General features: G+C 39.2%; 1 protein-coding gene across 1 annotated transcript in view; it reads left to right on the top strand.

Moving 5' to 3' along the window:
* The window catches only part of RP1 (RP1 axonemal microtubule associated), a 351,147-nt gene that overhangs the window by 123,003 nt on the left and 201,776 nt on the right, over window positions 1–26,368 (top strand). The window contains exons 21-24 of the mRNA XM_063451391.1: window positions 6,439–6,590; window positions 8,808–8,962; window positions 13,742–13,800; window positions 15,718–15,762. Coding sequence (XP_063307461.1) covers window positions 6,439–6,590; window positions 8,808–8,962; window positions 13,742–13,800; window positions 15,718–15,762 — 411 coding nt within the window. The remainder of the gene's footprint in view (window positions 1–6,438; window positions 6,591–8,807; window positions 8,963–13,741; window positions 13,801–15,717; window positions 15,763–26,368) is intronic.

Below are 26,368 nucleotides of genomic sequence, written 5' to 3'. Positions count from 1 at the left end.
CATTACCAAAAGTCCTCTTTAAGCGAGGCGTCGAGTAAAGTGTTGATCTATATATTATTTCTCCATTATTCTAAAACTTTCCATTTACATGCAGAGGTTGGCATAAATGCAATCTACATGGCTCTTTGGTGGATATGATGTCCTTTTTCCCCCTGTTTAAAATACAAATCTAGGTCTATACGTATCTTTATCTGCCCCTGGCTGTGACATCAACATGTTGTTTAATTAAAAACGATATCTTAGTATACGTGTTTCACAGTTATGTGATAAAGTGGTCAACACCATCAGCTATAATCATTTTCCTCTTGATCTGTATTTTCGGGTTAAAAATGTATTTTTTTTCTCGTTTCCATATACATGTATAGCTGCCAAGAAGTACTTCGTGATGACATTCCTTTAATGCCATGGCAACTGTAATCTTATTAAATTGCACACTTTACTGCTTACATTTTGGGTTTATGTTTTACATAACACCACAATAACACCATCCTTTAAAATGTAAACTTAAACATTAAAGAGTTTTCTTGTTAAAGACTAAATATGTCTCTATATTTCAATATACACTTCCATGAAACCCATCCTCCATCAGTTTCCAGTCTTCACTTAATGAGCAGTTTTTAAATGTCCATAGCCATTACCCGAGCTTTACAGTTATATAGTTATGCAAAATCTGTCAAAATGTGCTTTCTCTGTCAGGATTGCATCTAAATGTTTGTAACTTAACTAAATTGGATAAACTGCGAATGCACATACTTGGTCACTATACATTTGCAGAAAAATATGGATTTGGAGCATATACACAAATGAAAGGGAACCTATAGTTACAAAAATAAAATTTTATATTACATTTTTTTGTGACTATTAGATTCCTTTGATTGCTGGACCTATCTCCATCCCCCTTTAATGTTAGGCTAAATATATTTTGATCAACCTTCTTCGGCAGCAAGCCTGTCTGCCTATGTTTTCATCAAATTTAATGCTTCTCATAGAGAAGCACTGGGGACAATATGCCGTGCACGTCCAATCTGTATATGAGAAGCATAAATTGAAGAACCAAGACTTTCTCGATAATTGCTGTGGAAATTCTTCTAGTGGCTGTCAGGAAGCCAGCCACTAGAGGTGCGTTTAATCCTGAAAAGCAAACATTGCTGTTTCCACAAAAAGTAAAAACAACAGCGCGACTGCACTCAGACTACTTCATTGAGATGAAGTGGTTTGGGTTACTAAAGTGTTCTTTAAGATTTTAATGTGTGTTTAGGATATGTTTCCTCAGACTACGGCCCGCAGGCCAGATCCGGCCTGCCAGGGTCCTTAACCCGGCCCAAGCATTTAGGGCGACCCGGTGGGCCCTATATCTTCATGGGCCCGGTCAGCGCTGCGGCCATGCAATAGCACGACTGGGCCCCTTTAAAAAAATTGCAGCCGCAAGTAGTGCTGGGAAGTGATGGCCGATCACTATCTCTCAGCTCCCTCCGCGTGGGAAGGAAGAGAGACAGGCCGCGAGGACGGAAGACCCACACCGACTCCCATCAGTCACAGCCACCCTCCTGCAAAAAAAGTGTAAGAAAAATTAGCTATATGTATGTCAATATGTGTATGTATGTATGTATGTCAGTATGTCTGTCTGTGTGTATGTATGTATGTATCTGTATGTATGTCAGTATGTCTGTCTGTGTGTATGTATGTATGTATCTGTATGTATGTCAGCATGTGTCTGCATGGATGTATGTCAGTATGTGTATGTATGTCTGTGTGTATGTTTGTATGTATGTATGTCAGTTTGTCTGTCTGTGTGTATGTCAGTATGTGTCTGTATGTTTGTATGTCTGTGTGTATGTATGTCTATGTGTCTGTGTGTATGTATATCAGTATGCATGCGTATGTATTTCAGTACACATGTTTGTGTGTCTGTGTGTGTATGTATCTGTATGTAAGTCAGTAAGTGTCTGTATGTATATGTTTGTATGTATGTCAGTATTTGTATGTATTTCAGTATGTATGTATGTATGTCAGTATGTATGTCTGTGTGTATGTATTTCAGTATGTATGTCTGTGTGTGTATGTATGTGTATGTGTGTGTGTATATGTATCTGTATGTATGTCAGTATGTGTATGTATGTATGTATGTATGTATGTCTATCTGTATGTATGTATTTCTGTGTGTATGTATTTCAGTATGTATGTATGTATCTATCTGTATGTATGTGTATTTATTTAAATATGGACGTATGTGTATGTATTTCAGTATGTATGTATGTCAGTATGTATATCTGTGTGTCTGTGTGTATGTATCTGTATGTTTGTCAGTATGTGTCTGTATGTATGTGTTTGTATGTATGTGTATGTATTTGGATGTATGTATGTCTGTCTGTATGTATGTCTGTGTGTATGTATTTCAGTATGTATGTATGTATGAATGTCTGTGTGTGTGTATGTATGTGTTTGTCTGTCTGTGTTTGTATTTATGTGTTTGTATGTGTGTATGTATATGTTTGCATGTATGTCAGTATGTGTATGTATCACAGTATGTATGTGTATGTATGTGTGTGGTGTATGCATGTCTGTCAGTATGTATGTATGTATGTATGTGTATGTATGTCCTTATGCGTGTGTGTGTGTGTGTGTCTGTATGTATATTAGTATGTATCTGTGTGTCTGTATATGTCGATGTGCCTGTTTCAGTATGTATAGGAATTCGTTCAAATTTTTTTTAAACTATAGTCCCACCCCCAACCATGTCTGAGGGACAGTGAACTGGTCCCATGTTTACAAAGTTTGAGGACCCCTGGTTTAGGATATACATGAACATGAGTTTTCTGCAAATTGCATTAATTTACCTTCTACACTACACTAGTCATAATGATCGAATGCATGCAATAAACATAGTGATTTCATTATTAAACTGTTAATTGTGGTGTCTTGCAAAATTTTGGAAAACATGATGGTAAAAAATTTCTTATTTCAGCCTTTTCAAAACTCAACTCAAGATTTCATGGACCCATGGACCCATGGACCTATGTTACTTACCTAATAGTCCATTAATGACACAGTCATACTAAGGTCATGCTGACATGATAATTACCAACCATCTATCTGGTGATGAAATATACAGCTATAGAAAATATATGTTGTTCAAGAACCACTCCAAGCTTGTTGACATGTATAATGTAAAGTGCAGATTTCAATATAAGTCTGCCCTTTTACAAATGAACCTAGTTGCACCTCCCTCGCTGTCAATCAGACACCCAGTCTGTTACTTCCTGGTTTGTTTAGCTTCATGAACTGAAGTCTGTGATTGGACAGCCTCATAAATTATGTGCTAGGGAAGATAGGAAGGGCTTGCAGTAGCTGCTGATACCAGATTTTTGGCTATGGCAAGCTGGCATTTTTTGTACCCCTGAAGAGAACATGAAAGCAAATCAAATACATATCTACTAATTTATTTATTAATTTATTTTTGTATGGAGAGATTTTTTTTAGTATAATTTGAATTCAAAATTATATTTTGAACAAAGCCACATTTAAAGGAAATGCAGGATGTAACCACAAGAATAATCAGGGGCATCACTAGGAGGCAGACCAGTGAATTTGATCCATTTTATTAAAAATACTTATCCACATTTCTTTGCATGTATAATTGAAAATGCTTGATTACAATTTACCCATTTTGGTTTTATTGCCACTTGTCTGTTTTTTGTTAAACAGTACTCTTTTATAAGAGCATAAATCTTTTTAGAATTCTTGTTATTGCTATGTAGTGGCCGGCCTTGAAGTCTCTGTTTCTAGATGATTATACTGTTTGAGTATCTGTTTCTAGATGATTACTGCTGCCATTATAGTTATATCAGAGTAAATCATGCTGGGAATATCAAAAACTATAAAAAAAATAGTTCCAAGTTTTGGAAGGGATGTTAAATTATATAAAATAGCATCTGGACGTGTGCTTCGTACCTAGAACTTTTGTACCTAATCCCAGCAAGTTTCACCATTAACATCATTTATTGTTATTATCTCCAGATATGTAACACACACTCACACACAAACACACACACACACTTACTCACAGAGAGCACTGACACACACTCCCTGACATACACAGTTACTAACACACACACACACACACACACACACATACATTCACTGACAGACACTCGCTTACTGACATACACATGCACATTCTCTCACACATTCACAAAGTATTACTTTTTAATTATTTTTATTTAAGCCCACCCAGACTCCCTACCTTTGGGGGAGCTGGAGTGGATCTTTTCCCTTGGGTCCAGTGGGGATCTTTTCACTGGGGTCTAGTGTGGCTACTGTCCTCTTCAGGCTCTTCCAACAGTGCTCCCTCATGCGCTGTTTGGTGATGCCAGTTTTCTGCGTTACCCCTGCTTGTGGTGTGCATACCCCCTAAGGTACACGTACCACAGTTTGAGAACCTGTGATTTAGAATACTCTTTTCCCAGCTGGCAATATATTATTTTTGTGGCTGGCAATATCAGTTTTGTACAATGTTAGTGTCTGGTGTCAGCACATACAGTATGCTAAGTCCAGACACCTTGGACAGGCAATCCATGACTGGGTGAGTGACGCACACAGTGTCATAGCTCCTGCTGCTTGATTCACAGACAAATGCGATCTAAATAATGCAATCTAAAAGAATAAAATGGTTCTGATGTTTGACCTCTTACTTCTGCCCAAAGTTAGAAATAAAGCATGTAGGGCTAACCAATTTCTGTACAGCATGCTGCCAAGGAGCTTGTTCATGCTCTAGTAATCTCTCACATGGATTACTGTAATTCTCTCCTAATTGGTCTCGCCAGAAGCCGTACTACCTACAATCTGTGGTGAATGCTGCTTCCAGGCTGATCTTTCTCTCACACCTCACCTCTCTGTCGATCCTTACACTGGCTTCCTCTCCCCTACAGGTGTCAATTTAAAATACTAAACCTTACCTATAAAGCTCTAACCAACTCTAGCCCCTCTTACATTTCTTCACTGATTCATAGGTATGCCCCCTCTCGGTCTCTGCGCTCTTCTGGTGAACTTCACCTGTCTGCTGCTCACACCCTTACGGCAAGACTTATCACGCCTGCCTACCCCTGTCAGATTCTCCCCTAGTCTTCAATTCTTTAAGAAGTCCCTCAAAACCCATCTTTTCAGGATTGCTTATGGCATCTAAGAGTTACTTCTATCGCTCAATCTTCCTCTTGCTCTCTCTTATAGGGCTACACTCCACTCTCACCTCCAGTTCTGCTACTTTCCCACCATGTCTATTTGCCGTCTCTCTCAATACCCTTCCTATTGTGTTCTCATACCCCACCTCCTCTAGACTGTAAGCTCGTTTGAGCAGGGTCCTCAACTACCTATTGTTCCTGTTACATTTTGTTTTTGTCTCATTTGGTAAATTCCTCTTTTATTGTAAAGCGCTGCGGAATAAGCTGGCGCTATATATATATATATATATATATATATATATATACCAATAATATTAATAATATTAATAATAATACATACGATTTGGGTGCAAAGGGAATAAAAAAACCCTGCTAATTTTGAACGTTTGCCCATTGACAAAGAAATGCCCAGTCTATCATTTTAATGGTAGGTGTATTTTAACAGTGAGAGACAGAATAACAAAAAAAAATCCAGAAAAACGCATGTCAAAAAAGTTATAAATTGATTTGCATGTCAATGAGTGAAATAAGTATTTGATCCCCTATCAATCATTAAGATTTCTGACTCCCAGGTGTCTTTTATACAGGTAATGAGCTGAAATTAGGATCACTCTCTTAAAGGGAGTGCTCCTAATCTCAGCTTGTTACCTGTATAAAAGACACCTGTCCACAGAAGCAATCAATCAATCAGATTCCAAACTCTCCACCATGGCCAAGACCAAAGAGCTGTCCAAGAATGTAAGGGACAAGTTTGTAGAACTACACAAGGCTGGAATGGGAGCTGAAGGTTTGAGTTGCCAAACGTCAGCCTTGAAACCTTAATGACTCTGAGAGGACCTGCAAAGAGGAGTGGGACAAAATCCCTCCTGAGATGTGTTCAAACCTGTGGCCAACTACAATAAACGTTTGACCTCTGTGTTTGGCCACCAAGTACTAAGTCAAAGGTCAACTACTTATTTCACTCAATGACATGCAAATCAATTTATAATTTTTTCGACATGCGTTTTTCTGGATTTTTGTTGTTGTTATTCTGTCTCTCATACACCCATTAAAATTATAGACTGATGATTTTTTTGCCAGTGGGCAAGCGTTCAAAATCAGCAGGGAATCAAATACTTTTTTCCTTCACTGTAAATATGCAAAACAGGTTTGGATATTTAATTCATAAATATATTAATTAATTATTAGAACACATTTTTGATTGCACATTTATTGTTAGCATGTATTAAAACACTGCACAACTTCCTCTTTATTTTCCCAGTTGTGACGTATCAAGTCAATGTCTACACTGGACCTTTTCAAACTGCAGGAACAGACGCCCCAGTTTACATTTGTATTCATGGAGAAAACGGAGACACAGGAAAGAGGCTTTTGTTTAAAACGGATTCTCTAAATATATTCCACCATGGTCAGGTACATTTATCCTCAATTATACATAATAGTGCTGGCATATACATCATTCCTTAAAATGACGTAAATGGTAACATTTCATGTATGAAGGTTACAATTCTCTGACTTAAATTGCTTATCGTAAAGGAAGGCTGCTTACAACCATCATTCCATTTCTATTGTACCAGTACAATTGGGCTTCTGAATGGAAGCTGCTGACCTTAAGTTATAAGTTTGAAAATTGTTAATAATAATGGAATGTTTCACTTGTATTATTATTATTATTATTGCCATGTATATGGCGCCAACAGATTTCGTAGCGCTTTACAATATTATGAGAGGGGGGATTTAACTATAAATAGGACAATTACAAGAAAACTTACAGGAACGATAGGTTGAAGAGGACCCTGCTCAAACAAGCTTACAGTCTATAGGAGGTGGGGTATAAAACACATTAGGACAGGAAATAGGGTCAAATTATCTTATCGCCGATGTTCTAAATATGTAAACTGTGTGCTTTACATCAGAAAGGGTTCAAATGCTCATGTACCCTAGATAAATCAATACAGACAGCCCACCCATATCTGCATGTAAAATGCATAAAAACACCTTCTTAAAGATAAAGGTAGATATTATTTGAAAGCATGCATGGGCAAAAGTCATTTGACCTTGGGAGAGAGTTGGCAAGGCTTTTACTATGATCTTGAGTTAAAAACACAAAAATGTATGCTTTGGGGTCCATTTTTCCCTGTTCAGTGCCTTCCTTCTGTCTTAGATTGTTGTATTGCATTCAGGGTTTTAATTTTAGAGGAACAAAATCACTAATTGAAAAAAGAGCCATTGTCATTGATCTGAGTGCAATGATCACAACCTGTGATTTCGTAACATTGTAAACCACAATCATTTGCCAGCTAAACGATAGCTTTCGTGACCTGTTGCAGATTTTGTTGCAGATATCAACTAGAGTTGTAAATAGTCTGTTTTATATGAAATATGGCCCTACTACAAATAAACCCAAATTATTTATTAGCTTTGCAAAGTGTCCGTACTTGCCCACAGTCTGTAGATACTGTAGATCTAGGATATTACTAACTCCCATTCATGTTACCTCCACCCGAGTCTCATATATGTGCTTCTGTAGACATGCACTCTACCTTCCTGTGAAACATATATTATTTTAAAGTGGTAAGCTTATCCTTAATAGCACATTATAAAAACTAATGTCTTGGGAGGTTGTTAGTAATCTGCTCTCAAAAGCTTCCAATGTTGTCTCACTAAAGACTGGGACGTACTCAGCCTGCCTTATGTGTTTGAGACCAATTTCCATATCACTAAAATGCTGATTGCATCCCTCCTAGAACATATTATCTGCCCAGTTTAGTCTATTTTCACTTTGTTCCCAATCATTATCTAAATCAGGGGTGCCCAAAAGGTAGATCCTCAGATGTTTTAAAACTACAGCTTCCATGATGCCTTGTCATTCTAAATTCATTCTAAAGGCAAGCAAAGCATCATGGGAGTGGAAGTTCTACAACATCTGGAGATCTACCTTTTGGGCATCCCTGATCAAGATTCTACCCCCTCAGATGTATCCGATTTTACTGTCCAATGCGTTGAAAAAATGTATTTGGGCATTTAAAGAAAGGGCATGAACTAACCATCTGCAACTCAGAAAATGATATTATACACAAACAATGTATGAAGAAGATGTAGCAATAATGATACTTTCATCAAATTTGTATTATTTATGTTTTAACTAAAATAAAATCAATGTAGTGGATATAATCGCTCTACTGCTAAAAATAGCAAACTAAATGCCCACTGAAATATCACTTCGAAGTAATAGCATGTTCCAAAAGCAAATTACCTTGTATGTTTACAGTGAGGTCAGCCAAATAGTTCTAATTTGAGAATATATCTCTGTAGTTATTACATATACTTGCTACTCACTATTTGCATACTGAATTACTATTACGTATTAGTATGTAACGCCAAAACCAGTAATTATTTGTTAAAATTCAAGTTTCTATTGTATTTTATCAGTACGTTCCTCCCACAGTTATTTCTTTTTAGTTTCAGAAAAAGTTTAGAAAAATAAATCTATGTGAGCAATGAGCACGTATCGGTATTAAAACTATATTATGCAGTGGCAGGATTTGTTCAGGTAACTGAGCAGAAACTCGGGATATTTATTGTCTGATTTTTTTTTTTTTTACATTTGGCATTACTTTCATCCCTTAGCTTGATGTCTTTGAAATTGAAGCAGTGTCACTTGGGAAGCTTGAAAAAATACACCTAGGTTGTGAGGCCAATCACAAGTCACAGTACTGGCATTGTGAGAAAGTAATCATCACGGAACAAGCAAAAGATTCTGAATATATCTTCAACTGTGAACGGTAACAATCATTCAAGTCATCACAAACCTTATGCATGTCCTTTTAAATGCTGTATATCTCCTTCTCCTCAAGGACACTTACATGTTTAATGTCACTTTTATGGAAAAGTAGCCTACCAATAATCCAGAAGGTATGTGTCAAAATAAGGTTTGCTGCCGATTGCTGAACTTTCATTTTCCTAAGATCACAACACTTGTCACATGGGGCAGTCATTCTTTCTTCGCATCTCTGTTAAAAATTGAACCTTTGTTCGGGAAACTTAAACGCTCAAAAGTAAACAAAATGTTACCGAACGTCACCAAGAGCATTGTTAATATCATTTTAGACTTCTGCCTTATAGAATTATATAATTAAAAAAATACACACATATTATACACATACATGGATTGGTTTGCTGCAGTATAAATGAACTAAAATAGTATTTAAAACAACAACTGCCGAAGGCACTTTTATGGAGGGAAACTGAATATTGATTTCTTTCCATCAAATTTTGCTGTGATCTCAAAAGTTTCTGGAAAAGATATAAACAATCAATCTGGGATACAGGTAATATTTCTGAAATAAAAATTAACAGAATATAGTGTGATACTGCTATAGTATAGGTAAGTTACACTATGATAGATTGCTCTCTCAAGTATTTAGAATTTAAAGTGCTCCAAGGGTGACTCCCCCAAAGGTGATGGGGGCTATGGTCTCTTCCTGTGCTTGTAGTCACCATTGTTAATCATGAACCAACCAGGACTGTGAGTAGTAGGTCATTAAAATGTGTTTTGTTATGGGAATAAAATGATAAAACAATAAAAATTATATGGTCCCACGCATTTCGTTCCATTAAGGAACTTCCTCAGGGACCATTATATTAAAACAAATACAATCATCTGCCAAAATCCAGTTTTCTGGAATAGAAGTAGAATTGAAGAATATCTGGAAAATTGGCATCTTTCTAAATACAGCTCTGTTTTCAACTCTGTTTCTGTGATTGAGTGTAAGAAACAAACTCATGGACATTACTTTGGGCCTCTTTATGATCCAGAAAACATAATCTAATATAGGCAATGTAGAATTAGAAATAGATGAGTCATTAAGACGACACAACAAGGTCTTGGAGAAAAGTCAAATTTCTAGCTATATTGGAATGCCCTACATTTTGGATTTTTTGTGGATTTTCTATAAACTTCTTTCATTATGGAGGTCCATCGTGAGATCTTTACTCTCTCATTCACACTTACCGTAAGAATTTTAAGCGGTGAGGAGGTCGTACTCATATCACTGTCTCTTTTGGAATATGCTTGATGAATAGGTCTGTTATCTTGGAGAGAATGTTAAACTTCCTGTTCTTCTCAAACTGAAATTGCAGCATGCCTATACATCCATTTTCTCGGCTGTGTGATGGATTATTCAAGATAATAAGTGGTCTAGGCTGCTTCAAATATCCTTGTCAGTTTTCAGGCCTTTCAATATAGGCCTCAATGGCTTCCTTCAGATATAACAGATGTTACCAACAGATGACTGATCCCGGTCATCTGTAGCTTATAGTGTGTAGGTGTCAGAGGGATCTAGTTTATTCTATTTTATTTCCTGACACTATAGTCCTTGAATGCAGCATTAGGTCCCTGGCCCCACTCTCTCCGTAGGTTAAAGGTGATTTTACTCACCTTTTCTCCCATGCCACACTGGTATTGTTGTGACTTGCCTCATCTAATCCTGCCTCCAGCGCTGCACCAATCAGCATCTTTTTATATAGATGCATTGAATCATGGGGAACGCTAAATTCCAGTGCTACACAATGTGCAGCACTGACATAGGAAGCACCTCTATTGACTGTTTGAGTGACGGTCACTACAGGTGTTCTTAGGTAGTAATGTAAAAACTGCCTTATCTCTGAAAAGTTTACAGTGCTATGGCTGCATGGACATGCTATAAACACCAGAACCATTACATTAAGTGGTTCTGGTGACTATAGTGTCTATTTAAGTATTCTACCTGATAACCTTTAGATATTGAATCTATATGTGTAAATTAAATAACAATCCATACTCCACAATCCTGACCCACAAGTTTCGTTTTCTCTGAAAGTATGTTTTTGAACAGCTCAGAAGTGAACTAGTTAATAAAATGACCTTTCTAAGCTTCTTCTGAGTTGAGGCACATTTAAAATGCCTAGATGTTATTAAATACATTACTGAGCACACTGAAAATGTATAGCTTGTGACCCAGAGTTGATGAAGAATGGCAGTCTTGATTAAGAATGACAGTCATGTTTTTCTTCTGGTGTAAAGAAAGCTGATCACTGGAGTATCTTAGAGAACAATGCATGGTATATTCATTAGTATGTTCATTAGTGCATTACAAACAACTTTGAAGACACGGATCACCTACTAATGTTTTGCAACTCTTGCAGTTTACAAAACATCTAACAACCTACCTAAAGTGGATAATATTTCCACCTGAATTTAAATACCAATTAAGGAAAATTAAATTATTTTAATTCAGTGCCTTTGTGCTCCTGTTTTATTCTAACCATCCCGGGAATAAAGGAATTAAATGCCTCATTAAATTAAACAAAATAAAAAAAAAATAGAAATTAAGCTCAAAAATGTAAACTTGTTTGTGAAGTGTTAGTTAAATATCCTACCCAGATCTCTGAATTCTATTACTTTGGTCTTGGCATCTCTCTTGTCTGAACTGTTGCAGTGAAAGGCACAATGTGTATGTGGATCTGCGAGTAGGCGAGAAGCCCGATTCACAATATCCAGTTGACAAACCAGACACACCTGGCATTACAAGGACACACTCACATGTCAGCAGTAAAGAGTGTGCAGACGTGATACCACAGACTAGTACTAAAGACAGCTCTGAGCAAGCAGGACCTGACGGCAGTCAAGTTCAAAGCATGCCAGCAAGTGGTGGGAAGAGTCCAGCAACCTCAGAGAGGGCTAAAAGACTATTTGCACAACCCGGACCAGTCTTCGCTCGTAGTGGCAGACATTCACAACCACATGAGAGACCTAACCTGTAGAATTATTACAAGGACAGTGATTTGGACTCCAAATTTCACAATGTTGATTTATTAATACGAAAAGAGGGAGATGTTATGGATGTTATGTTTGGTTTACATGCAACTAACTCTATGGTTTATTTTCTATTGCAAGTGCTTCCGGTTGGGGTGTGTGCTTCCTTCCTGTATCTCCTGAAACATGGCTGCTATACACTAATAGCTTGCAGTGTCATTATTTATAACACCTGAAACAGTGTAGGACAGGGATAGGCAACTTTCGGCACTCCAGATGTTGTGGACTACATCCCCCATAATGCTCTTACACCCATAATGCTGACAAAGCATCATGGAAGGTGTAATCCAAAACATCTGGTTGTAGGACCTACGCCTGGTGTAGGACCTATATTTTCTTAATCTAAATGAACTGGTGTGTGGAGTCCCCTAGTGCTGTCATATTATTCAGCATTAAACACCTCCTTGCTGATTTGACTAATGAGGAAGTATTAGCCTGAGCAGCTGTGATTGGCTGAGAGTGTCAGATAACTGCTTTTAGCCTATAAGAACTGCCTCTTCCTATATGAAGGAAGTGTTGCTTTCTCCCTTAGCCACACCTCTAGTAGGGGCCAGACTGTGGGTGCCAGGGACCCATGTTTGAAACTGCTCAAAAATGGTTTGATAATGAATGGAGGGACAGTGCCTGGGAACTCCAATTGTTATAGTGACCACAGTGTCCCTTTAACCCCTTAAGGACACATGACATGTGTGACATGTCATGATTCCCTTTTATTCCAGAAGTTTGGTCCTTAAGGGGTTAAGGGCAGGATAGTCCACTGCAGCAAGTAGAATAATACAGAACATTACACATTTTATATACATATTAATTTAGTATATATTCTATTACCCACATTTTTGTTTTTTCTATCTGCAAGTAGAATATGTCTTACAACTGCATAGTTTCGTGCATGCTAATTTCTAAATAGATTGCTTACTATTGTGTGTAAATTATTACAAAGCCTTGAACTTTACTTTATAGTTTAAAAAAAAAAGAGAGAGATCATGGAAGGAAAATGATAATATTAATTAATTTAATACCTCAAAGAAAGCAGGTTCCATGGAAGTTATACATCATATTAAAACTTTCAAAAAATAAATTTTGAAAGAATATTTTCTCTCTCTCTCTCTCTCTCTCTCTATATATATATATATCATTTTTTTTTACATTTTCCTATTTTAATATATGTATATATATTAAAATAGTAAAATTAGAAATGAATGACACGTTTAGTATCATTTTGTCTCTCATAAGTTTGACTGCATTTGTGGAAGAAAATTACATTTTACTACGACAGATACATATATTTTTCCTTATTTCTGACACTGCAGTTAAATCGAGAATATTTATTAAGAATTTGAAATCACATTGATTGAATCATAGATCATTGATATTGCCTTTATGAGCCAATACTTACAAATGCTGCCATGTATACATAGTAAGTTGGAAGTAAAGAAACTTTCAGATATGGGACATAATAGATTTAATACAATTTATGGTTTTAGTACCTACAAGAAGAAAGTTGTAAAACATTTTCAGCTAATATGCAACCACGTTTTTTGGGGAGAGGATAGAAAAGTTATGAATTACTTTATTAATAGGATTTTTTTTTTTTATAACATGACATGGGGAAGTTCAAAATAAATTAGTTACACATTTGACTCCACCTATAATGATACCATCAACATACCTGCCACTGATTGTATCCGTCTTTTGTAATCCCAACTAGGTGGCTTCCCTTCATGTCAGAGGGTGTCCTTTGTTCAGAAGTTGAACTTCGGGTGGAAGGTAATGTTATCGTATTAAATCATTTCAAATGTATTCAGTACAAATGTCTTCTGGATGAAGTATTTTGTAAACACAGAACTCAAGGAAGTGAAAGCATCAACAGTTTATTTAACAGAAATCTAATAATATGACATGATCTAATACTATATAGCATTAATAGAAATTTTAAGGTCAGCAATGATTTGCTATTTTCTAAATTCCTTAAAACATATCAGTAAAAAAATACCAGGAACTTTAAACATAATAGTATACTTCCAAGTGATGTAACATTCCAGTAAATAAACGTGTTGCATAGCCACCAAGTAGGCAGAGCATTTAACCCCTTAAGGACACATGACATGTCTGACATGTCATGATTCCCTTTTATTCCAGAAGTTTGGTCCTTAAGGGGTTAAAGGAACTCTATAGCGTTAGGCATGCAGACATGTATTTCTAATGCTATAGTGTCCTACTTACTGTTTAGGATTTCTCTTCTGCAAACCCTGTCTCTGGGTATGTGAAGTCCAATTATTATTTACTACCATTCCAGTGGAAACTCAGGCTTCAATTCAAATTAGAGCTAATCATCTTTATCAAGAGTTTATCGACTCCCGGTACGCCATTGATCAGTTCAGATTGATTAACTAGATTCTGTGGGGAGCTTTAGGATGTCCCCTTCTTTACTACATAGTTTCCACTCGCTGCTTATGTGTGGGGGCTGGGGGGCGAACACCTGGGTCAGTGTTAATTTTGGCGGCATTGTTAATTTTGGCGGCAAATTTAAATTTAGTTTTAGTCATAGTCTTTTGACTAAAAAGCCATTTAAGTTTTAATAGTATTTTAGTAATCTGAATTGACTTAGTTTTACTCTAGTTTTAGTCGGCTAAAATCTGACTTAAATTGTTAGTCAACAAAATGAACACTGACTTTGATGTCCACTCTCTTTCCATTTGTTAAATAATAGCCCCTTGCCTCTGCTCATGAGTGGGGGTTTGAGGGACACTAGGATGATTTTAGAAATCACCCTCCTAGTTTTTTTCTTTAATTGAAACTCCCAACCAAGAAGATTACCGTGGGTGAGGCAGTGACCTATCCACCTACATTATTTACGTTTAAGTCCTCACCCAATGCCCAACGGAGCCAAGTCCCCCTCCTCTTTTTTTATTAGGGACTGCACAACCAAGTAACTAGTGGCTGCTCACTGTTTAGTAGACATGCCTTCACCTATGGCAGAGCAGGATGGGACACAATGAAGTTATTATACCATCCTTGTGCAACTATGAGGGTCATATTGACCCTCATATGCTTTTTACATTTTGTTAAAGTAACTAACAGGGTTGTTCATTAAAAAGGAAAATAAATGTGCTTTCAATTCAATTTTGTTTTGGTCAGCTGACCCATTTATCAAAGTTGCTACTTGAATTTCAGAAGACATTAAATCCAGCAGAAATTCAATTAAAAAAAATCGGAGAATAAAGGTGATAATTTTCAACTGTTATCGGCAGATAGAATACATTGAGGCCTTACTTATAACTTGGTGTTATCAACCAATTTAATGATGCTAATTTTATCAACCTAAAAAGGAAGTACGGCTTTACAGATCCTCTTTGTGCTGCTATATTTGACAATTTGGCATGTTATTCAAGTGAATTAAATAGTCATGCAAAGTATTAGAATGTTTAGTTAAGGATAATTACTTGTTTGGTAATTCTATTGATCGTCTGTGGTTAGAAGAAAACCATGAAAGTTCTACAGAGAATTATTTTTTTATTTCCAGCACCAATACTAGGGAAACAGTCCAGTGTAACAGTCACTGAAATAATTAAATGCACGGGTAGGGTTAGGAAGGTAGCTATAGCTAAACAAAGCAAACATGTAAGTGATACCATCACTTTGAAAACCCGCTCTTAAATCCCATTTTCACATTTTCTTTTTTAGAAATGCAGATCACTAATAGAGCAAAACAGTTGGATGAAGAATATGGTAAAGTTTCATAATTTTAATAAAATTAAAGTTTCTTAATATTTTAACCTAGAGAATATTCCCCTTCAAAACATTTAGCTTGATCAAATACTTGTGAAATTCAATACAGCAAATGTACAGCATGTATTTTTGTATATTTTATTTTTTTGGGGTGTTTATAGATGTACTTGGTACTTTTCAGGTCAAAATGTAATACAACATTTTTTTTTTTTAATTCGTTCTTTTATTGAGGCACTTGCATAAGATACAGGATACATGATAAAACAAAGAGCTGTGGTAGTTGTACAATTGTATAAGTTGCCATTAGTGCAGAGGTTTAACTCTTACGGAATTCAGCCTCTTTTTTTGTAAATAAGAAAATAGGTATAATCATGCTCTGGTAACCAGGCCCGTAGCGTGTAACTTTTAAAACTTCAGTCGCAAATGGGTTGCCTTTATTGAATGGATACCTGTCCAGGCCATATGGGAATAGTAAGGGACCATTATCCATCTCCTGAAGGTAATATTAGAGTTAACTAGAAGTGAGCCTGTATTAATGTGAGCTCGTAGAGCACACTCTCTAGATCCATTAAGGACCTGATAAGGGTATACTATGCGTATGGTCATGCCTTAGGCATGGTGATATGTATAGAAGAGTTATGGTTTTAAATTCCATTACCTCGGCGCTCAAGGGGTGGGAGGGGGGGAGAGGTGACGTGAGGAGCCATATAGGAATTATAGGAATTAGGACAGTGTCTCACTGATTTTAGACTAGGAGTATAGGAGGACTAAAACATAGGCACCACATTTGTATAGCCCTGCAGCTCCCAGTGAGCTTCCAAAATATATATAGCTTCTTGCTATTCATGGTTGTTGAAGAATAAAATAATATGTAAGTGAAAACAAATGCAAAAAAGAACAATGAACATCAACATTATCATAGGCGTAGGTGTGCAATTCCTGTTGCACTTTTGCCATCGGTTGCTCATCCTGGAGCAGTGGAACTGCTTGGTGTGAAGATCGCTATGTTGTCTACATCCCAGAGGTGTATAGGTCTGTCAGTCGACCGGCCCATGTTTGGCATGGTGAGTCCCAGTGATTGCATGAATGTGCGTGCGGTCGCCTTTGAGGTCAGTCTGTATCTCTTGCCTTGCTTCTCCACAATAAGGGCTTGTGGGCTACCCCACTTGTATGGGACTGCTGCGGTTCTCTAACGAATGGTCACATCTCGCAGGGATGCCCTCCATTGTAGTGTCAGTTGGCTGAGGTCATGGTAAAAACTCAGTGGGTTTTGTTCAAACACATATGGCGTTTGACCTTTGACTACGGCCATAAGTACTTCCTTGTCAGCCCGTGATCGAAAGCCGAGTATGACATTCCTGGGGGTAATGAGTTGGTGAAAGGTCGTCTGGGTAAGCGGTAGAGGCCCTCCAGGGTTAGGCATTTAGCCTGGTTATGTGACAGTGGGGCAGAGAGTAAACGCCTGATAAATTGTGGCAGTTCACCTGCATCTATGGTGTCTGGGATCCCTCTCACCTTCAGATTACGCTGTCTTGCATTATATTCCAGCTGGCCCACTTTGTCATTCAGTAATGTGCACTGGTCGCTTTGAACTTGTATTTGGGTTGCAGCTGTGGTTTGTCCTGTGGAGTCCTAGGCCTTTAATGTCGTCTTCTGTAGTTTGAATGCAGCCAGACAGTGTGACAATCTCTTTCTTTAGTGTGCCTATCTCAGATGCAAAAAAGGCTTTAAGGTTGGCCACCATGGTGTTTAAATCTGTTTATCGGCTAGTGGAGATTCCTTTCAGTGACAAAGCTCTATTGCCCCCCAGCTGTGGTAAGAGCTCGTCTTCCTTCTGGTCCTCTTCGTTAGAGGCAGAGAAGAATCCCGAGGTAAGTCTGGGAATGCATCTCCATCTTGGACCCTGGAGGTCATGAGAGGAGCAGTCCGATATCGCGGGTTTGTCCCCTGCTAGACCCTCAAGACTTTTGGGAGTGTTTCCCCATGGCTTTCTTCATCGGGTGGTGCTTTTGGAGACCGGAGATCACTGCTTTTTGTGGTTCGCTGTTTTGCAGGCCGGTTGCCGGAGCTCGGAACTAATGCAACTGATCAGAGCGCTGGCTAGCTCCCCCCCCTCGTAATACGATTTTATGTAAAACAAATGGAAGTAAGATCTATACAAATAATGACTTTTAGAAAAAACTAAAAAAATAAACACATATGCTTTTAAACCTATTTGTATTTTATTTTTTGTGCATCAGAGGAACAAATAATCTTACACTGCCCCAACAGCAATTGCAAGAGAATTAGCATACGTAGTTAAACAGTAAAGGGCATTCAATAATACAGCACATTTTTTGGGTAGTAATAATTTTGCGTGCATAGTGGTACATGTAAGCTGATAAAGACATTTTAGCAGACAAGTACAAGAGTGATGTTAACGGTGTAGCTAAAACCTGTCCTAAGAGAAACACAGCACTTTTATGATATGGAACATGCTAGGCACATAGGAAATATAGTAACCTAGGTATTAAGTAGATGTTAGGTACCATGCTTGGCTAGTAGGTTGAATGAAAGGAACAAGGTATAAAGCATATAACATGAGCATATGACATGATAAGTCCCTTAGGAGGCCCCAAACCAGTCAGAGGGATATCTTGTTAGCTGTGGAGCGAGTAATTTACTTTCAGAACGGCATAAGAAGTTGCTAGAGTAGTTGGACGTTGCCCATATATCTTCAGAAGGTAAAGTGAATGGCCATTGAGCCCTTCCGGCCCAGGTTAACCTATGCCAGCCAGAGGATGAACAGAGTCCCGTAACCAGGATGAGTACTGCAGGCTGTCAGAGCTTAAGGAGGATCAGCAGTTTAGGCCTCTCAGCACAATCAGGATTCCCCCTGGTACCTCAGAGAGAGTAGGCATTCCGGCATGAGCCCGTCACCGTTGTTGCTGTTCAGCTGCTTGTGAGCGAGTCCTTGTGAAGGGTCCCCATCTTATCCCTACACAGTCGAGTAGGTTTGCGTGTGGGCGGGAGGCGTCACTTTCTCCGGCGCCATTGGTCTGCACTCTTCGGTCTGAGGATTGCTTGCCTGTGTCGGGAGCATGGAGATGGCACCTCGGGTAAGCACTCATCCGCTGTGCGTGTCACAGCCTGCTTCAGTCTGTGTGCCAGTTTCTTCCAGAAGGCTAGAAAGTGGTTTCCAGCCTTGTCAGGATATTGTGTTCTTACTCACAGTGGCTTTATGTGCACATTTTTTTTGCCATCTTTTGGATGAACAGTAAAAACGGATATGAGAAAGGCTGAATTTGATAGTTTCAAGTCTTTTTTCAGCCTTTGTTTTAAAAAGTAGCACCTCTACTGGGTCTTCTGTATTAAATTGGGGGGATTGTATTAAAGTTAAAGGACTATGGAATTCCCATGATTAATTATGAACTTAACCAAACAACCCTCAAGGCTGGATGAAGTGGTAGTTACCTCTGACATTTTTTAAATGGCAACCTATTTATGGTCAATGGTTATTTTAATACATGTAATGTTGTGTAGCATATAAACATGTATTTCATTTCAATGCTGTTGCTGAGTGCTTCTCATAGCTCTCATAGCTGTGACTATCAGAGTCAAATTCATTTATTTATTTTTTTAATTCGTATTTTTTGAAATGTTTTTTATGTTGGAGTGGTACAGATAAAGAAGAGGGGTAAGGGAGACAATGTTATCTGCTCATGCAGACATTCATAACCAACAGTTTTTCAACATTTTATTGTAACAGCAGCATATGTGTATACATGTTAGTTCGTACATAACCAATGCCATGACCACCGCTTTACTGTCAACTGTGTGGCCAGCTGGTAAACTGCGATACATAGTTTAGTAATCTTACATATGGAACATACGAACATCTTATTAACTATGAAGACTGTGGCTGTCAGTGTGATCGGTCATTTTGTATTCTGGCAGACAACACAGCAGGTAAATTTAAAACTATAATGGGAACAATGAAAAAGAACAAACCATAGATATGACTGTGATCGCACTTAACCTGGTTTGTTGGTCTTGAAATTCGTCAGATAGTAGGGTCTAGGTCGCCCCTTGTCGGAATAGGTCTTCCATTTTTGTTGCTATTAAAGTTTTGTGCTGCCAATATTGTCAAGGCCACCAATTGGTGATCTCTTGTGTCTAAAGTAGTTGGGAACAATAGGAATAAGAATGCTTCCTGATCTGGGATGCCATATGTGCATTTCAGTGTCAAGAAGGCATGACTTCCCCATCTTTGTAGAGATCCTGCATCTTCATGATGCCTCTATGTCCAAGCCTCAAGCGAGACCCATGGGAAAGCCACTTTAAGAGCTGTCAAAGGGGCCCTGATATGAAAGTAGGTCCCCGCCCCTAAGGTCGTAAGGAAGCCCTGACTTACAGCAGTCGTAGGGAAGAGAGGAAAGGCCCTCCCACGCAGCCACTTAGGCATCCACATATAGTCTAGTAGTGTACCCAATTTGGCTTGTGCATTCTTCATATCAACCCACTGGAGGGTACCCTGTGGTGCATGTAATGAGACTCCTGAAGCCAGGACAGCCGCTTTGTAATAGAGCCATATGTTAGGAAGTCCCACTCCTCCTAATTTAGTAGATTTTTTTTAGGGTTAGTAGTGTTATTCTTGGTTTATGTTTGTCCCAAATTAATGAGGAACATATCGATGTAGATATTTACAGTTGGCAGCTGGGATAACTAAGGGGAGCATTATAAAAACATTGAGTAATTTAGGGAGTAGAATCATCTTCTAGGCATTAATTTTCCCTACCCATGATAAATGTATGTGCTTCCATTTACTCAGTTCTGTGATGCAGGTGTGTTTTAGGGGGTTATAGTTATACAGGGAGTGCAGAATTATTTGGCAAATGAGTATTTTGACCACATCATCCTCTTTATGCATGTTGTCTTACTACAAGCTGTATAGGCTCGAAAGCCTACTACCAATTAAGCATATTAGGTGATGTGCATCTCTGTAATGAGAAGGGGTGTGGTCTAATGACATCAACACCCTATATCAGGTGTGCATAATTATTAGGCAACTTCCTTTCCTTTGGCAAAATGGGTCAAAAGAAGGACTTGACAGGCTCAGAAAAGTCAAAAATAGTGAGATATCTTGCAGAGGGATGCAGCACTCTTAAAATTGCAAAGCTTCTGAAGCGTGATCATCGAACAATCAAGCGTTTCATTCAAAATAGTCAACAGGGTCGCAAGAAGCGTGTGGAGAATAGCGGCGCAAAATAACTGCCCATGAACTGAGAAAAGTCAAGCGTGCAGCTGCCAAGATGCCACTTGCCACCAGTTTGGCCATATTTCAGAGCTGCAACATCACTGGAGTGCCCAAAAGCACAAGGTGTGTAATACTCAGAGACATGGCCAAGGTAAGAAAGGCTGAAAGACGACCACCACTGAACAAGACACACAAGCTGAAACGTCAAGACTGGGCCAAGAAATATCTCAAGACTGATTTTTCTAAGGTTTTATGGACTGATGAAATGAGAGTGAGTCTTGATGGACCAGATGGATGGATTGGTAAAGGGCAGAGAGCTCCAGTCCGACTCAGACGCCAGCAAGGTGGAGGTGGAGTACTGGTTTGGGCTAGTATCATCAAAGATGAGCTTGTGGGGCCTTTTCGGGTTGAGGATGGAGTCAAGCTCAACTCCCAGTCCTACTGCCAGTTTCTGGAAGACACCTTCTTCAAGCAGTGGTACAGGAAGAAGTCTGCATCCTTCAAGAACATGATTTTCATGCAGGACAATGCTCCATCACACGCGTCCAAGTACTCCACAGCGTGGCTGGCAAGAAAGGGTATAAAAGAAGAAAATATAATGACATGGCCTCCTTGTTCACCTGATCTGAACCCCATTGAGAACCTGTGGTCCATCATCAAATGTGAGATTTACAAGGAGGGAAAACAGTACACCTTTCTGAACAGTGTCTGGGAGGCTGTGGTTGCTGCTGCACGCAATGTTGATGGTGAACAGATCAAAACACTGACAGAATCCATGGATGGCAGGCTTTTGAGTGTCCTTGCAAAGAAAGGTGGCTATATTGGTCACTGATTTGTTTTTGTTATGTTTTTGAATGTCAGAAATGTATATTTGTGAATGTTGAGATGTTATATTGGTTTCACTGGTAAAAATAAATAATTGAAATGGGTATATATTTGTTTTTTGTTAAGTTGCCTAATAATTATGCATAGTAATAGTCACCTGCACACACAGATATCCCCGTAAAATAGCTATAACTAAAAACAAACTAAAAACTACTTCCAAAAATATTCAGCTTTGATATTAATTCGTTTTTTGGGTTCATTGAGAACATGGTTGTTGTTCAATAATAAAATTAATCCTCAAAAATACAACTTGCCTAATAATTCTGCACTCCCTGTATTTCACAACGTTGGCAGTGGAGGTAGAGATCTTGATGCCAAGGTATACCAGAAAGGTGGACCTCCAGTCAAATGTGAATGAGTTACGTAACTCATTGACAATATGATTCACCAGTCTTATCGGTAGTGTCTGGGTCTTATCACAATTTAGCTTGTAATAGGAGATTTTCCCAAATGTATCTATCAGAGACAGTAGAGGGGGGAGGGACCTGCCAGGGTCAGACATGGCTATGAAAATGTCAAGTGCTTAGCAATAATCATTGCCTCTGACTCAAATCCCTATAATCTATTCATGTGCTCTGATTTTTGCTGCTAAGGGTTCGATAGAGAGAATGTCCAGTAGAGGTGAAAGAGGGCAGCCCTGCCGGGTGCCATAAGTGATTCTAAATTCTGTTTATAAAAACACAGCATGTGATACGCTAGCAGCCGGTCCACAGTACAGGGCCATAATTCCGCGTATGAGTGCCAGCGGAAAGGGAAATTTCTCCAACACTTCGACCATATACTGCCAGTTCAATCTGTCAAAGACCTTTTCCGCATCAAGTGCCAGGGAAAGGCCCCCGACATTATTTCTCTCCATCTCCGCCAACATATTCAGCACCTTTCTGGAATTGTCTAATCTCTGACGTCCCCTGACAAAGCCCGATTGGTCATTATGGACTAAGGTTGGTAGTACCTTCACTATCCTATTGCTAATCAGTTTGGCGTACATTTTGGCATCACAATTCAGTAATGATATAGGTCGGAAATTTTTACTTTGGGTCTTGGCCTTGCCTGGTTTCGGGAGGGTGGAAATATGTGCCCTCAACATTTCTGTCAGCATGGTCCCTGTGGTGTAGTAATGAGTAAAATCCTTCTGAAGTTGGGGGGCCAATATTGCAGAAAATTGTTGATGATATTTATTACAGAGTCCATCTGGTCCTGGTGTTTTCAGTGTCAGCAGTTGGGTGATTAAGTCTGATATTTCTTGGAAGTCTAACGGACTTGTTAGCTGGTCTCTATCATTGTCAGTCAAGGTGGGGAGATCAAGAGTGTCGAGGAATTGATCTATATCCATTTTCGTAGGTGTAGGGATCGACTGGTCGTCGTGCAAATTGTAAATGATTACTATAAAAAACAGGAAATTCATTCACAATCTTTTGAGGGTCTAGAATTTTCCCTTTTCCAGGTTACCCCAGGTTCTGGAGGCGACAGCTTTAGATCTCAGCTTAGATGCCAATATCACACCGTATTTGTTCCCCGTGGCAAAATATTTGTTTCATTCTCTACAATAGGAATGTGGTTTTTGCCAATTCTAAGTCCAGAAGTTGGGATTGTAATCGTAATAGTTTTGAGTGTGTGTCGGGTGAAGGAGTTTGCTTATTCATATGTGTCAAGGAGGCGAGTTCCATTAGGAGGGAGGCGTACTTAAGTTCTCGCTCCTTCTTGTCGTAGCTAGCGTGTTTAATAAATGTGCCCCTTATGTAGGCCTTATGGGCCAGCCAGATGTGGTCTATGGAAGAGTCGGAGGGGGGGGGGGGGGGGTGAAATTCAAAGTAGGATTGCAAGTCAGTTGTGATTTGGGATACTATTGCAGGGCTGGTGAGTAAATGTTCATTAAGTCTCCAGGTTCCTGTACCCCTGGTAGAGAACTCTTCACGGAGAGACAGTGAGGTGGGGGAATGGTCTATACTAGTCTGATCAACTTTGGCCAAAGAAGTGGAGTGTATTAAGAATCTGTCTATTCGTGAGTAGCTGTAGTGCACGGTAGAGTGATATGTAAAGTCCCATTCTGTCGGGTGTTGCACCCTCCATGGGTCCATAAAATTGTGAGACCTTAAGGCTTAGCAGACATGGGCAGAGATTTGTCTCCATTTATGTAACGTTCGAGACTGCAGTGTCTCCGCGGTAGCAAAGCCTAGTGTATCATCTAACAAGAAATTAGTGTCACCTCCAATAATCACCTCCCCGAACATGTGCAACTGAGCTAATGCCAAAACACTGGACATAAACTGCAATTGATTTTCATTCGGCCTATAGACATTAATCAACGTATAGGGGTTGCTGTTAAGTTTGCATTGGAAGATAAGGTATCTCCCCTTTTTGTCACCTATCTTATGAAGTAGTGTAAAAGAAATTCCTTTGCTGATTAAAATCGAGACACCCCTCTTTTTTTTCTGGAAGCAAGAGTGGTAATCATGAGGAAACCACAGGGATGCGAATTTAGGCCTGTTTCCCCATTTAAAAGGGGTTTCTTGAAAAAAACACACATAGGCATTATGTAGTTTGGCCTCCTTCAGTGCAAGGCGTCTTTTATGGGGCGAGTTAAGCCCTTTGGCATTAAGGGAAAATATAGTTAGCACCATGGGAGTGTAGTTGTGTCACTATTTGAGACAGTGGGCCTATATGTTTTTTGTTTTGAGCGGACCCATAGGAGACCACCCATGCAGGCAATAGCCTGAATCAAACCCAGGGGTATAAGCAGGATACAGAGTCTAAACTTCCTAGGACCATAGATAAAGGCAGGGAATTCTCCCCTTGATACACCGGTATGATGTTCCATAGAACGTGAGACCCCAAAAGGTTGGAGCTGATCAGTGGGCACGGTCTTAAATTAAAGGAGGAAATTAAAACAAAAACAACATAAATCACAAACTTAAATATAGAACTATGTACAGTACTCCATTCGCTATCTGGGAGCGTCATGTAGTAGGGGGGCAGATGGTAATGTGGTTCTAAATATTACTTAGCCACCGTGGGGGGGTAACTTAGAGTAAAGGTAAGGTGATCTCCCTTGCCCTTTGGCAGCAATCTGATAAGGCACTTGACTAATAAGAGTCATAACTTAAGCATAAGTATTTAGCAATAAACAATTAAACCTATGTAAGGTAAGCAATCAGTATGAAAGGCACAGTGAGTTTTTCTCGGAGTGGGATGAAGTGGAATAGCATCACCATTCCATATTCCGGTTCAGGTAGGTTTTGAAATGGTAGACCGGTCCTTGGTGAGTCTCTTAGGTGATCTGGGTTTGTTGTGCATCGCAGAATCTTCTGTTTCAATGGAAATGTTCCATTCACATAGCAAATTCTTGCCATCCAATGGGGAAAAGACGCTTTTGTCTACTCCATTTCACCTCACTAGTAGCTTTGCCGGAAAGCCCCATTTACACGACACATTTGTGGCTCTTAGTGCTCTGGTGATCGGAGTGAAGGCCTGTCTTTTAAGCATTGTGGTGGAGGAGAGGTCGACAAACAATTGTACACATTCAAACCGACCTGTGAGTGTAGGCCCCTATCTTGCTGCCTGCATTATGCGGTCTTTCACTGTATAGTAATGGACCCTAGTGATAACATCCCTAGGTGTGGAGGGTGACAGGTGCTTGGGTTTTGGCAGCCTATGAGTGCAGTATAGCAGCATTTCTTGGGATTCTAAGGTAGGTATAAGCGTCTTGAACAGTTCGTTCTAGTCTTGTGGTTTGACCTCCTCAGACGTTATTGCGCTGGTCCCTATCCTCATGATCTGCCAATTTTTTTTCCATTTTTTGCAGCTTCATTTCCATCAAGGTGTGGGCCTCCCCTAATGAATTATGTGCATTCACCAATTCATCTGCCCTATCCTCCAAGCATGTTGTGCGCTCACCTATGGCATGTATATCTGATCTGATCTCAGTAGAGATCTTGTGAAGCTCAGCATGGAGAGAATGCTTCAATTCCTTCAGCATTCGATTTACCGAGGAGTCTGTGGCTGGGCTGGCCGGCTGTGTAGCTGTTGGTGTTGTATCGCTAGTATCAGAACACAAGGCCAGGGATGCAGGGCGCTCTGCGCCATATTGGATGCTGTACCGCAATGTCGGCAATGCCACAGGTCCGAGCTGGAGCGTTATTTGCTTACATTTTTTTTGCGTATTTAGAGGCCATGGTGGGCCAGTTGTTGTAGGCAGGCAGGCTGTTTGTCAGGCTGTATATACCGCGGATCAGGAGAGCCCTCGGCTCACACGTCTGCTCTCATGTGCTGGGAGGCCACGCCCCCCCCCCCCCAAATTATTTTTTTAAATTGTTTTCTAATTGCCTTTTATTTGATGCTGGTTTTACAACACACTATTTAATGCCAGGTAGAAGCACTGTTGTAAAAATATAAAAAAAAAAAACCACAGTTTGAACACTATACTTTTTTACCATGCATTTTGACCCACGGCATTCGACATGCTTTCAGCGGTATTCAGCAGTTCAA

This window comes from Pelobates fuscus, chromosome 4, assembly GCF_036172605.1.
Source record: "Pelobates fuscus isolate aPelFus1 chromosome 4, aPelFus1.pri, whole genome shotgun sequence".
NCBI classification, from domain to species: domain Eukaryota; kingdom Metazoa; phylum Chordata; class Amphibia; order Anura; family Pelobatidae; genus Pelobates; species Pelobates fuscus.
The sequence above is the reverse complement of the archived record's forward strand: the minus strand, read 5'-3'. Positions and strand labels throughout refer to the sequence as shown.